At 36.5% G+C, this 15,149-nt stretch overlaps 1 protein-coding gene across 2 annotated transcripts in view; it reads left to right on the top strand.

Annotated features, from left to right (window-relative positions):
- Grin3a (glutamate ionotropic receptor NMDA type subunit 3A) overlaps positions 1-15,149 on the top strand; it is a 186,547-nt gene that overhangs the window by 53,549 nt on the left and 117,849 nt on the right. For both annotated transcript variants that reach the window (XM_021199991.2, XM_021199990.2), the window contains exon 2: positions 1,997-2,601. In XM_021199991.2, coding sequence (XP_021055650.1) covers positions 1,997-2,601 — 605 coding nt within the window. The remainder of the gene's footprint in view (positions 1-1,996; positions 2,602-15,149) is intronic.

The raw sequence follows: 15,149 nt of genomic DNA, 5'->3' as shown, positions 1-15,149 counted from the left end.
CAACCCTTGGAATAACCAAGAGCAACCTCTGGAAGAAAGGTGGAATAAACATTGGCATTTAACATTTTAAAAAAATGAACAAAGCAAATAAAAAAAAAAAAAAAAAAAAAAAAAAAAAAAAAAAAAAAAAAAAAAAAACAAATAAACAAAAAAACCAAGAGCTCAACATAACATTCAAAGAAATAAATGGCATATCCCGAACCAAATGTGGATGGTCACAACCAGGGAACACAAATTCTAGTCGTTGTAAATTATTTGGACCATAGAGGACAATGTCACATAGACTTTTGTGTCCACAAAACAAAGTCATACAACAATAAATATATTTGACAAATCCTTTCATTGGGGCATTAGAAAGGCAGCCTCCGGCAAAGCAAGGGGATCATTTCTATAAATTCCAGATGTTGTTCACATTCTTGGTTTTAGGATTGATGGAGGCTTAATGTCTGCTAAGCTTAACAGGACATTGTAAAAAGATAACTCAAGAGACGGTCAGACCAAACACAGAAGGTAAGATTAATGGATTGAGTTTTAGAGAGGGGGATGGAGAGATGGTTCAGTGGTTAAAAGCACTGGCTGCTCTTCCAGAGGTGCTGAGTTCAATTCCCAGCAACCACATGGTGGCTCACAACCATCTGTAATGGGATCTGATGCCTTCTTCTGGTGTGTCTGACAGCTACACTGTATTCATAAATAAAATAAATAAGGGAAAAATCATTTTAGATAGCCTTGTAATTTTGGTTCTTAACCTAAAACCTATTTTGTCTACAATGATATTGTTCTGTGCAGCTAAGGTCAGTCAATGGAATCATTAGTGTAGATGCAGCCTCAGAGGACTTACTTCAGTTAACAACAACCTAAAAGACTTTAGCAATCTGGATGAATGCACTGCTTGGAAAAATGACTACAAATGCAAACAAGTCCATTTCCTCTGAAAAGAAAGTTTATATGAAAATATTTGTCCTGGTTCAAGAAAAATAAAGTTATCCAATATGGCCTTGTGTGTGTTGTAGGAAAGGAAACTTATTACAGACCAGAATTTTGGCCAGTTCTCAGAGATAGTTCAATAGTTTCCAATTGGAGGATACTTAATTCACTTGATAGGTATTTGTTGTGCAACCAACATTTATAAAACTTTGTTTGAAAGTTTCTCAGTAAATCATTGTTAAAGGGTAAATGTGTCAAGTGTTTACTGTTGGAAAGAATACATGACAAATATGTTAATGTTGAAAGACTACGCTTCAACTATGTAATTTATAATTTGTGACTGTTAAATTAAGAAACTCTTCCTAAAAAAGAAAAAGAAAGAAACTCTTCCTTAATTGAGCTGGCAAGTTCCATGAGTAGATGAAATAGTAATTTAAGTTTCACAAATACATTCCATGGCACTTTTTTTTTTTTTATAGCAAGAGCTCAAAATCAACACAAATAGAAATATAACCAAGCTTTTAACCTTGGACTATACACTTAACCGTGATGTATGAATCCTACGATACTTCATGTGTTTTAGAAGAGCCTTGCTCAAGGGTCTAGAGCCCTATTCATACTCTATATTTTCTTATACAAGAGTGGTACTGTGTTAGTTTATCTCTGAAAAGCAATTTATTCCAATTATTCTCCTGAGTGAAGTGTCTAACAAATGAATCATTAAACACAGTATAAGAAATATGATACATAAAATGGACTGACTGTAAGAAAGACAAACCCCATAAAAATCCATGACCACGTAGGTGATTATATCACTTCTCACATTTACATCAAGAGCTATCTGCTCTCTAGTACTCAGACAAAAACCATTAGGAAATTAGGATGAAGGGTTGATTGCTCATTAGATAAAGAGCACTATTTTTCCCAAGTAAGAGAATTTTATTCCAGAGAAAATAACACAGGGGGGAAAAAAAAAACAGAGAAAGGCCTTGTAGGAAAACAAAAGTATCTCATTATGATCTTTGGGCAATGCTTTCTAATTCTTCTTTTTCATTATCTTTAAATACAGAATCCCCTGCACCTACAGCTGAGTTTAGAAAATTCACTAAGTTCTGATGCTGATGTCACTGTCTCAATCCTGACCATGAACAACTGGTACAATTTTAGCTTGTTGCTATGCCAGGAAGACTGGAATATCACGGACTTCCTACTCCTTACGGAGAATAACTCCAAGTTCCACCTCGAGTCTATCATCAACATCACTGCTAACCTGTCCTCCACAAAGGACCTTCTAAGTTTCCTGCAGGTCCAGCTGGAAAACATTAAGAACAGTACACCCACGATGGTGATGTTTGGCTGTGATATGGGGAGTATCCGGCAGATATTTGAAATGTCCACACAGTTTGGGCTATCACCTCCTGAACTTCACTGGGTTTTAGGAGACTCACAGAATGTGGAGGAGCTGAGGACAGAAGGCCTGCCCTTAGGGCTCATTGCTCATGGAAAAACCACACAGTCTGTCTTTGAGTACTATGTTCAGGATGCCATGGAATTGGTTGCAAGAGCTGTAGCCACAGCCACCATGATCCAGCCAGAACTTGCTCTCCTTCCCAGCACAATGAACTGCATGGATGTGAAAACCACAAATCTCACTTCTGGACAATATTTATCAAGGTAGGATGTAAATCCTGGGGTACATTCTCCTCCAGAGAGCTGGAATAGCAAGTAAAGTTTCCCTATCATCCACTATGCAGAAATCTTGATTCTGTGTAGCTCTAAGGGCCAATAGTCCTGATATAGTTAGGAGCAACTAAAGACTAATATCTCATGATCTGTTCTCTGTAATTTGATTCTATATTGAGTGCTGTATGGTAGGGACAGCACTCATCACTGGTTACTTCCTTACTCAATGTTGAGTTCTTGCCAGAATATTTAAAAGCTTAGAGCTTCAATATTCTACTAATATATCAAGATAATATAGACTAACTTGATACAGTATAATAAATGGGCCATGAAATTGTGTATGAAAAATAATTAACCCATGGTTGTCTCACATAAAACCAAGGAATATTTATTTTCTCCTTTATCATTTCTGGCATCAGTAGAACTGAACAAACCTTTCTAAATGCATGCAGAGGAAAAAATAGTTGCATGAAAATGTACTTTTTCTCTATCCTAAAATTGCTTAAGGCAGTTTAAACCATGGTTAAAGGCAGAGACTTCAGAACCATACAGACATAGAATCTTAGTTCTGCCTCCTTATTCTTGTATCACTTAGTCAAGTTACCCAATTTCTCTCAGCCTTGGTTTCTTACGTTTCTTGTCTGCTTATAGAAAAGGCATGTAAAATTATAACGATATGAGCATAAGATTCTACTACTTGTGGAATTGTTGTGATAGCCAATAAAAAAATAGAAGCTATATGATAGGTAGGTGATAAATCAATAGATGATATGTAGATGATATATAGATCAATAGATATGATAGATAAATTAGATAGATAGGTCGAGATATATATAGATAGATAGATAGATAGATAGATAGATAGATAGATAGATAGATAGATAGATAGATAGAAAGATTATAGGTAGATAGATATGTTAGACAGATATAAGTAATGTATATATAGAAGTAAGCATTCCATAAGAGTATTTTTCTAATGTGCTATTTATTATTTTATACTTAATTACATGTGTGCATATTATAATTTGGTGTCTTTATATTTAGTAGCTCACTTGATTCAGAAGATGGAGTGGAAATATTTAAAATAAAGTATATCCCCTCATATGGAAATGGGTTTATAATTACTGGGAAAGGGGAATGTCTTTAAGTGATATTTTAGGCTACTTGACTTTTATCTAAATGTAGGATGACCTATGGTCAAAGAGGCCAGGCCAGAGAATGAGGGCTATTCCAAAGGTGAATCTTCCCTGTAGATTGAAACACATTTTAAGGCAATACTCTCAAAGAGTATGCATATTATACAGCAATTTCAGTGTCTTATCTTAAGAAAACACAAATACTTGGTAAAAGACCAGGAAGTTTTCATGATTTTACACATAATTGTACTGTGAACTTACCATACATAAGCAATCTGCTAACAGCTAAGTGTATGACAGAAATGCAGACAAGGCACAGCATATATTGTTCACAAAAACATAAAATGGGTGTGATGGCTCACACCTCTAAGACCAGCATTTCAGAGACAGAAGCAAGAGGATCTTTGTTGGTTCCAGGCCAGCTAAGGATGCTCAGGGAAACCTTGTTTCAAAAAAGAGAAAGAAGAAGAAAAGAATAAGTAAAGTAATTAGTAAAATTGGATATTATACCATTCTAGCTTTCTCTTTTTCCCATATAGCATTTTCATTTTCATAACCTCTACTTTTATGTATATTTTTATAGTACCTATGCAGAGTTTATCCGTTTGTACCCTAGTACATAAGTGAGGTTCAGAATTTTATCTAAGAAATAAAAACCTTCTCCTTTCTAACAACCATATGATTCCAAACTGTGATTATTTGGGAGGAAAGTCATAAGCAGCAGGAGAAACCATAAACGAAAATTACATTATAGCATCTAGCATACTCTTAAGTCATGTAAAATGGACAATGCAAGAAAAAAACTCAGTTCTAAAAACATTTAGAGAAAATAAGTAAGAATATATGTTGACTTAGATTGTATTGCCTCAATAATTCATTCTATCAAGGTCAAATGATCTTTTTTGACTTCCCAAGGTTTAATTTACAGTTAAATCACATTTCTCAGACTGGCAAGATTGCTCAGTGAGTAAATCAGTATCCACCAAGACCAAAGACTTGAGTTTCACCCACCCTACTCCTCAGTTACATAGCAGCAGGAGAGAACTGGTTCCTGCATCAGAAGACAGTCTTCTGACCTCCATACTTACACATTGGCAAATGCATACATACATACATATACATATATACATGTATACATACATATGCAATCACACATGCATACATGCATTCATACACATAAATGTATATAGACTTGTATACCCATATACATGCTAACGCACATACTCACAGTAAATGTAATTCAAAATCTAAAATCTCCTACTACAAGGTCCCCATGGCACTTTTTCTATTGACTTCTAAGTGGTACTTAGCCTCTTCATCCTGACCTGTCTGACTTCTCAGGGAAACACAAATTCCATTAAGTTGAAACATTATTATTTGACTTAGTCCACAGCCTAGCATATAGCATACTTAATTGATAGTTACTGAAATTTATTTATAGAAAAAGAAAACTTTTTCTTCTTTTTGTGTCTCCAATATCATTTACCTTAGAGGAAAAATGGATAGTTGGTGAATAATACTTTCTAAACTAAATATAAACTTTTATCTAACTACTTATACTCTATAGTTTTCCTCTTTTCTTTCATTTCTTTTACTTTTGTGTCTATGGTGATAGGCTCTACCCTCATGATTGTTTCCACATATTTTATCCCACAAAGTTTGAAGATTAAAAAGAAGAATGCGTGGTTTGGAGCCCAGAGGCAGTTCACAATGCACAGGGGTCAGTAGCAATATTTTCACCCCCATGGGTGTGTGTGTGAGAAATGAACTCAAAGAACTTCAGAAAATATGCCCAGGACTTTTTTAAACTCCCGAAGGAGAACAGTCAAAGAAAAAGTTTCAAAGTGTTCAGGACAGGGTCAGGGAAAGCGGGCATATCCCCAGAAGGAGTTTGTATAATGAATAACTTAAAGGCTGCCTTAAGCCAGAAAGCAGCAGCGGGCTTTCCATCATCCTTATTTGTTTTGTTTTAATCCAATCTTTTGGAAAGTTAGTTATTCTCAGTCCATAAGTCACATCTGCATACAGTAATTTCCTTAATTGTCCCTAAATTTTGTGAAGCTGACCCCACTCCCTCACTGCATAATAAAAGCCAGAAGGATAATGAGCTGTGACTAGCTGGTGCCAGAGTTATGCAAGCTTTCATTTCTCACACAGTCATTTTTGGTTTGGGCTGACAGAATTGTTAACATTTTAAAATGTTAATGAAATCTCCCCTAAACATGGCATTTTCAGTACAGACTTTTAGAATAGGAAAATAATTTCTTGTGGCAGACTACACAGACGTAATTACAGGTATAAGGGATTTAATTCTTCTCAGTCACCCACAAGACAGAGCAAATGTCCATCATGACTCAATGTAGACAAAAGGATTAGAGGACCAAGGTCATTGTGTTATCTTTAACAATATTTTAGAAAGTTGTTTTACTAAATGTTAATTTTGGAGGCAATGGTAGGTGGCACATTATCTTGACAATGCCTCCATGAATGTACATCTGTGTTTCTACTCCATCAACGACCATTTCTTGAACTAGGCTGAAGGAGATATAATGAGTCCTCGAGTCTTGTCATTTTAAAGCTGACAGTATAATGCACACACAGTCTTTATACTTAAATAAGCCTTAAACAGCCCAAGAGCTAGGCAGTTACCTACCCACTATGTTATTAGAATCTACTTTTCTAACTACAACCACAAATTATTACTTACCACTTACTATGTTTCATCTGGGCTGCTCTTATCCCCCATTGGCCAGCCTTCCTGGCCACGTTTTTATTGCTCACCAAACCCATGGTGGCTCCTCCTGCACCTTCGTCTTCCATCCTGATTCCTCTCTGACCCCAAGCCCAGGAAACCTAAACCCCTCCTATGTCTCTTCTTCCCAACCATTGGCTGTTGGCATTTTCAGTTACCAATCAGAAATAACTTGGGAGCAAGGTCTATGTGCGAACTTTCTCTTCTCTGGACAACCAAGTCCTGAGGCTGGGCTTGCACTTAGCATTACAATGGATAACAAAAGGCCACACAAACCTCAGCACCATCCCCCCACCCCCACCCATGAGACAAAGTCTTGCTAAGTAGCCTAGTCTGGCCTAGAACTCACAATCTTATGCCCTCGGTTTCCAGTGTGCTGGGATGTCAGGGTTGTGCCACTATGCTTGGAAGGACGTGAACTGTTTAAAATATGTGGGAAAAAAAATCCATTAACATCCTCAGAGATTTGGTGATATGTTTTAATACAAGTTTTCACATTTGGAGCTAATTCTTAAGCCCAGAATATGAAATGTGTGAATTTGTTAAGACCTGAAGACAAAATGTAACACAATTGGAGCATGAATTGCATTTAAAGAAGATCTGAGATGTCTCTAGGAATGTATTCACAGCATACCACATATAGCTTTTATGCCAGCTAAGGAGTTTGCATTTCATGTACCTAATGGATATCAGTGTAAAGAGCCTTGATAAAATGAACAGTGTAGCCTTAAACTTGCCCTATAACCCACAGAGACTTTGAACTTGTGATTCTCCTAACCTAGTCCTCGCAAGCAGCTAGGATTATAAGTCTATGCCACTAGGCCAAGCTCTACCGTCCAGCTCTACTTTGCTGAATAGAATGAATGATCTGTTCCTTGAACAACTTCTGAACTTCATTTCTGTATCCTGCAAGAATTCCACCAAGTAGATAAAGTTGTATGCTCAATCATACATACATTTGCCTAAGTTTCTGATATTGGGTCATTCCCTCATTTGGGGGCACAGAGCACAGGAGTCAGAGGACTTGTCTTTCAGAAAGCTTCCAGTCCATTCCTCTGTCTTCTCACATCTAATCATTTTTATCCATTTTCCATAAACAGGCTGTTCAATTCTCAGTACCTTTGAGGCAAGTATTACTACTTCTATTACCATGCATCCACTGCGTCTAACTGCTCTTCTTCTACTCTCTTTAGTTGGTGTGAACCAATATGCTTGTGGGACGTAAAACCTCCCACACATGCTAATGACCCTTTCCTCCTATGTTTGTCACTGTGTTTACATGGCCAGGCAATTAGCTAGACTCACTGGCCTTCTCTTAATAGTAATTTTCAAATTATTGATTCTAGACAAAATTGTTAAGACTCTGTTATGTGTGATGTATCAAGAGACACTAGAAAAAATTCCAGGAGAAATGCAAAAGTTTGTGTTCATTTTTTAAAAACTCTTAAAATTAATGATGGTGTTAAGTCCTTTCCTATATACTAGAAATGTTGAAAGAAAGGAAAGGAAGAGAAGAAAACCTTGGGGTTCATGATATAATTCTAATTTTGGATACTTCTATCTATTAGTTTTATTATGTAGTAGCATTTCAAACTAGTCAAAGGTATTTAAACTGAATAACCTTTAAATTTGTTAGATCAATTTACCTTATCCACATTCTAGTATACTTTCAGCAGTAATATAAATTCCCTTAATCAGTACTTTATAACTATATGATTAATAATTTTGGTCACATGCTATTTAAAATCAAGAGGCAAAATTGTCCACATGTGAATAATCTCCTGAGTACTCCACGTAGATAGCTGGTCAGCTTCTAAGTTTCAACATTAACATTGAGAGAATGTGGAAGCCTTGAGCTAGATGTTACTCTTTAGCACTGACTCTCCAGTGCCCCAAGGAAAACACATTGCTTATGGATGACTTTTTATGAATGACTGTGACTCGCTTAGCTTTCCTTTCTAGCTGGAACCCTTGGGGAGTTTATACTTACAGAGGAAAGTACATATTGTACAGTCTTACATGTGTCCAGCAGGAAACCATGTCATTAGATTAGTTGGCTAAAATCTGTTGACTGTTTCTCTCCTTCTGGATCACTTAAGGGATGACATGAGCTGTGTCTAAAATTTGTTTGAAGTCATAAGGACCTCAGATAAGGAACATGAGAAAATGCATATTACCTCAGGTCCTTATTTCAATGAATAAAGGAGGATTCAAGATGCAGCGGGTGCTAAGCTGGGTAATTTCTGCACATTCGTAGAGCTTCTAAGTTGTTATTTGCCTGAAAGGGAATTTTATTCTTTGTTCACATTTTCACTTCCCAAGCATCTATTGTAATATTTGGAGATAGATCAGAAAGCACTGACTCTACTGAGAACAATGTTAACAGCTCCACTCTGAATTCTAGATCTGTCTCCAGACTCCACTATTCTCTACATCCTATCACTTTTCAGAGGGTTGTCTGGCTGGTAAATGGTCTGTAATGTTCCATGTCCAGAACCATGTACCAGCTATGATGGAAGAGAAACCAGCACTGAGGCTAGTATTCACACTAGATCTAAAGAACCAGCATAAATTAAATTAGGGGAATAAATAAAACAACCAGGAACAGTCAAAGAGGGGTCACAGACCACAGCAGTGAGGAGCCAAAGTCCATGACAAAACGCAGGGCAAAAAGAAAACAGTTTGTCTATAGGACAGATCTCTTACTTCTGTGTGGTATGTGGGGAGGGGGGAAACAGAAAAGGTGAAGAAGAAAAAAACAGAAAGAGTGCTGGCCTGACATATAAAGGATCTCAAGGGAAAGATGAGTACCTTAACCACATGTCAGACTTCTTGCTCAAGCTTCCTCTTCACATGCACCAATAGCAGAACAGCATTAAGCATGTATTACATTAGGACTTGAATTTATTGGTATTTTCCTCCTCTCATGGGAAAATCCAAGAATGTCAGCAGCTCTTCTCCCATTGTAAAGTTTTACTTGTAACTGAATTTTGCAATTATTGGTAAAACACAGACTCTGATGAGTCATACAAGTGTGCATATATTTATTGTTAAACTGATCTTGCCCATTTACTGGTAAAAGTGTTTTTGAGAAGATGAGCCTGGGTGTTGTTTTAAAATACAACAATATCAATGATTACAATATATTGGCATCCAGTGCTCTGAGGCTCAAATTTTAGCCATTTCTAGTTCCTGTTGAGTTCCTTATTATCAGAGAGCATTCCCGTTGAACTAATTTCTATTTTTGTATCTCATCCATTATTCAGAAGGAAATGTATTAGAATCACAATGCTTTGAACACTCTATAAACTGAAAATTCAAGGGCTTCCTGGGTGATTGAGCCCATTCTTCTGCCAGAGCAATAAATGCTTTAAGATATGTGTCTGCTCTAAGAAGATGTATATTTTACTGCATTTGCCATACAGACGTTACAGAGAAGTTCCCCTGGACAGACACTGTGCTATGCCTAAGATTCAAAGCTGACACCACGTGACAGATGAATGCGGATCTCTTCGGTTTGGCAGCCTGTGCCATGAAAGCAGCCAGCAAGGGCCAGATTCATCCATAAGAGCAAGGCTGTGACATTTCTACCTTTCCAATGTAGAACATGCTGAAACCCATGTTCGCAGGAATCTTATAGTCTAAAAAGTCAAACATGGGGATAACCAACTGACATTCAAGAATACCCTTCAAGCTACCAGGAGTACTAGGGGCACAGAATGTACTTTTTCATGTAGGTTAAGAAATAATATACAGTTGATGTCCAACTTGGAGACAAGTCTCATAGATGGAGAACTAAAAATCAAACTAATATCAAAGTAGCATATTCTGATGAGGTTAGCAATAGGTATGTCCAGCAGTAGTGAACTGTGCCTTTGTGTTAGCTCTCTGTCTAAAACTTCTAAACTCTTAGTAACAAATAATAAAAGAAATACAGGGGGCTACATCTGTAAACCAAGCCAGGAGTAAGAGCTGAGCTAGAAACAATTGACATGTACATGGAGAAATCCCTCCAGGGATGCAAGAGAAGAGTGAGATAATAAAGGGGGACATAGCTACATGGAGTTCTCAGGGAAATTAGAAAAGGAACAGACACAGTATAACCAAGTGAAATGGTTCAGGTGTAAAGGCACTTTTGTCATCAAAGTGTGATGACCCCATATGCTTACTGTGGTGCACACAAATGCCCACATGCATGAACACAAAAAAATAATATGAATGAAAAGCATTTCAATTCAAGAACTGCTATATCTGGAGCTGAATGAAAGCAGAGCAAGACACAAATATTCAGACTGAGTATGTAAAAACGAGTAAACCTGACACGTGAGCCCAACAGCCCTAACTACAACTGGATGATGCTGGTGCATGGGGAGGTTGAGAGGATGGCACTGGTAATGATACTGTCAAGATTCCTAACTAGTGCTAGGCATAGAGGCACATACATGTAATCCAGCACTTAGAGGAAAAGGCAGCAGGATTAGGAGTTCAAGGTCATCCTGAGCTACATGTGGAGTTCAAGGCTAACTTGAGCTACATGCAAACTTGTCTCAAAGAGGAGGAAAAGGAAGGAAGGAGGGAGGAAGGAAAGAAGGAAGGAGGAAGGAAGGAAGGAAGGAAGGAAGGAAGGAAGGAAGGAAGGAAGGAAGGAAGGAAGGAAGGAAGGAAGAAAATATACTGCTAATTGAGCAAAGACAAAAGGTCAAAATTAATTCTCACAAGAAAGATTATTACAGAGCTTTACAGAGGAGGACCAGATCTCCCATTTATCAGAGGGAAAATATTAATATAATGAGATGATCATGAAGGGGAACGTCAGCTCATTTTTCAAGGTATGAGAGAATGAGGATGCAGAATTTGTTAATGAACTAAGAAGTTTCCCAAGGGGAAAATGAACATTACAGCTTTATAGAGAAGATAGATATCCCCATGTATAGATATGATAAATGGACTGCTATAGTGGCAGAGTAGGTGTGAGGACAGAGTAGCCTGGAAGAATCAGAAAACAAGTGAGACTACTTGATAAAGAGTTCATGTGCAAAGGAAGACCAAAGTTGAAGCCAGTGTATGACCTGTGAATAGGTGGGGTAAGAAGGAAGACATGCAAGAAGCTTGAGGCTTTTAAACAGCACGAGACTGGAGACAACCAGATGAGGAACAGGGTATAGTACTTATGATGGATGGCACTTTAAAAGTTAACTTGAGGAAATTTTAGAGCAAGTTAAAGGCGAAATGAATAGTGTAAATTATTCAGATAAATTGAATTAAGTAAAAATCATGTGAAAAATATGAATAGTGAAATTCATTAAAAATTAAAGTAAACACAGCAGTTACCGTTCCTTAGAAAATGTATGCTGACTTTTTCCAATTAGTACCTGGAATACATTTCCACTTAACATAGGCTATTAAATTAGGGAACGGGTTTTTATTTGTGAAAGTACAATAAGCCAGACTACAAACGATTTCAGTTATGCAGCTATTAGCCATTCTGAAAGCAAAAGATCAAACTATCAGAGTAGTTTATACATGAGCAGAGTAATAAGTACAGTTAAGCAGATAGATCTCATGATCCAGCTCTAAAATTTTATGGTAGATATTGGTGAAAAAAAAAAAGAAATTTTATGATAAACCTAAAATATAAGACATAAGCCTGATGTTTTGATGTGATAAGACATCAAAATGGTGGAATCAAATCCAGGAACTGTTTTGTTTTTTTCTTATCATTGTTGTTTGTTTTTTTGGTTTGGTTTGTTTGCAGTACTGAGGCTTGAACTCAGCCTCTCACACATAACAAAAGCACTCTACCACTGTGCTGTATTACCAGCATTTGAAAAGTGTTTTGTGACGGTAGAGTCTTACAAAGTTACTAGTCTGACATTAAGCTGTTGTCCTAGCAGGCCTTGAACTCATAAACCTCCGTTCTGGGCCTCCTGAGTAGTGAGACTTTAGGCTTGGGCTATTAGGCCTAGCCAAGCTTCTTTAAAATAAATAATTAAAATAAGCAAATCTCAAAATGTAAAATAAATAAAATAAAATAAGCAAATCTCTTAAAATCATAATTGCAAAAACCTAATTGGCAATTAGGAAGTAAACATAACTTATTAGAGTTGATTTTTCTTTTAAAAGAACAGAAAACAAATAAATTTGTCAATGATAGAAATATCAATACTTTGTTTTCAACTAAAACACAAAGCACTAAAATTGACTAGTAGAAAATTCAAAGAAATCATAAATGTAATTCATATAGATGCAATCAAATTGCATACTACCACACAGAGATTTGCAGAATAGATCATATCGCCTAAATGCACCTAAACTAGATGGTTCATGTAGTCTTCCAGATATTTAAAATATGGGCAGCTCTAATGACACAAAGAAAAGGATGCTGGGTATCCTAATGCAGTCCCAAAGCACGTTTCCTTCATAATTTAAAGTTAGCTATTTAGAAAACAACTTCTTATTTCATGTTAAATATTTGTTCTAAATGCCATACCAAGAAACATTTATACATTGTCACAATTAACTTAAATGGTATGAACACCTTGGGCAGCGGCCACAAACTGCGGTGTGGCATAGGTGCATATGAGCATACATGTGGGGATGAAATGTGCCCCCCCTCCAAGAAAAAGTATAGCAAACCCTCCTTAGACCCAGCTTTCTCTCACTAATAGAAAAATCCATTATCAAAGATGGTTAGTTTTGTTTTAAAAGTATGACTCTGTAATACACTAACTTTCAAATATTGTCTTAAAAGTACTCAAGATATTGCCCCAAGTCTAAAAACCCTATATATCACAATACTGTCATAAGCACTTGTGCAAGTGTGATATAAAAGCAATAAAAACTACTTCTGGTGATACAGATCTATCTAATCTGACCATATTTAAAAGCATACAGAAAGAAAGAACAGGACAATATCTTCAAATTTAATAGACAAACTCTACCAAATAAAAATGCATTAAATAATATGACAGGTATGGTGCTTTTAAACAAAAATAACAGAAAAAAATAATTAAGCATGCACAGAAAGTGAAATGTTTGTGCGTGTTCTTTATCCCACAGACTAAGAAACGAATCAAGAACACAAGAGATTTTTAAAATATAGTTAACAAGCTCTATTTTACAGGTGAAGCTAAAATAAATAAACACTTTTTTGTTCATTCAGCATTTATAGAAATCAATCAAACATTTCCCCCATAAAAACAGTAATACTGTGTTTTTTAAAATAAATCATAAATATTTTGGGGTCTGAGAACATAGGTGAATGATAGAACCTTTGACTAATATGTAGAAGCTCCCCACCAAAAAAAAACCAAAAAAAAACCAAAAACAAAAAAAACCTAACTCTCCTTTCTGTAATTCAATAAGAAATATGCATGCAATATTTGATGCTATGTTTATAGCTTTAAATGTCTATTATAGAAGAAAATGTTGTCACAAATGTGTCCTCATCAACATAAAATTTAAAGAGGTAAGACAGGGAAGCCTGGAAATAAATTAGAATAAACAAATTAAAAACTGCAATCAACTGAGACGAAATTGAGAGGGAACCTTAGTACATGTAACATCTTATACAGCAATGAAGTCCTAGAATAAAATCATTTGACAAAGTTGACACAGAAAGGGAGAAAGCTTAGCTGAGAAATTGGAGATATCATTAAATAATTGCATTATTTTCCGACTGAGGTCACAGAGAACCACAGATCTGTGAATATAAGCATATCTATTCATAGGATAGTGTGAGAGCATGATGTTTTAGCCAAGCACACCACTAGGTTCTGAGCCAGGGAGTATTACTTCCCTAACCGTGCTTTTTGGCCATGTTGTACTACTACCAGACACAAATTCTCTCCTATGGAACAATGCTCAGATCCAATCCAGAGAATGTTTGGTTACCCCTCATAAACTGTTGTGTCAGTATTGCCTAGTGTGCAAATCTTGCCTGATAAGTCAGTATTGTAGCATGGAATTTTCATGTAGGTGATAGCATTGACGTAATCCCCTTCCCCTGTTTGCAGGCTGCGTAGCACTTTCCAGCACCATGAAAACGAGCCAGCGGGGAGAGTTTTCTGACCAGTTCAAGATTGATTTCCCAATGTCCTGAAACCTGGGTGTGAGGTATCTTAGCAATAAGGCCTTTCCAGTTAGTTATGTTGGACAACCAAGAGTAATGACAATAGCCTATATTGTTTTGAGTACCACTGGGGCCTCCATGACCAATAACTCATAAAAAGGTAATCCATACCCTGGCAATAAAGTTTTCATTTAATAACTCATGTTGTGTGGGAGCAGCATTGCTTACCCATGCGGGATTTCTCTGTTCAAATTTCCTTTTTTGTTGTTGTTGATATATTTTTAATTATCTTACAAACTAGTAGTGTGTCTTAAGGCTTCCCCATACAACCTTAGTTTTGGTTAATCCACCTGCTATCCAGCCTTATTTATAATAGACAGAAGCTGTAAAGAACCGTGATGTCCCTCAACAGAGGAATGGATACAGAAAATGTGGTACATTTACACAATGGAATACTACTCAGCTATTAAAAACAATGAATTTATGAAATTCCTCGCCAAATGGATGGATCTGGAGGGTATCATCCTGAATGAGGTAACCCAATCACAAAAGAACTCACATAATATGCACTCACTGATAA

This window comes from Mus pahari, chromosome 6, assembly GCF_900095145.1.
Source record: "Mus pahari chromosome 6, PAHARI_EIJ_v1.1, whole genome shotgun sequence".
Classification (NCBI taxonomy): Eukaryota; Metazoa; Chordata; class Mammalia; order Rodentia; family Muridae; genus Mus; species Mus pahari.
Note: the sequence above shows the minus strand (reverse complement) of the source record. Positions and strands in the feature narration are given on the sequence as shown.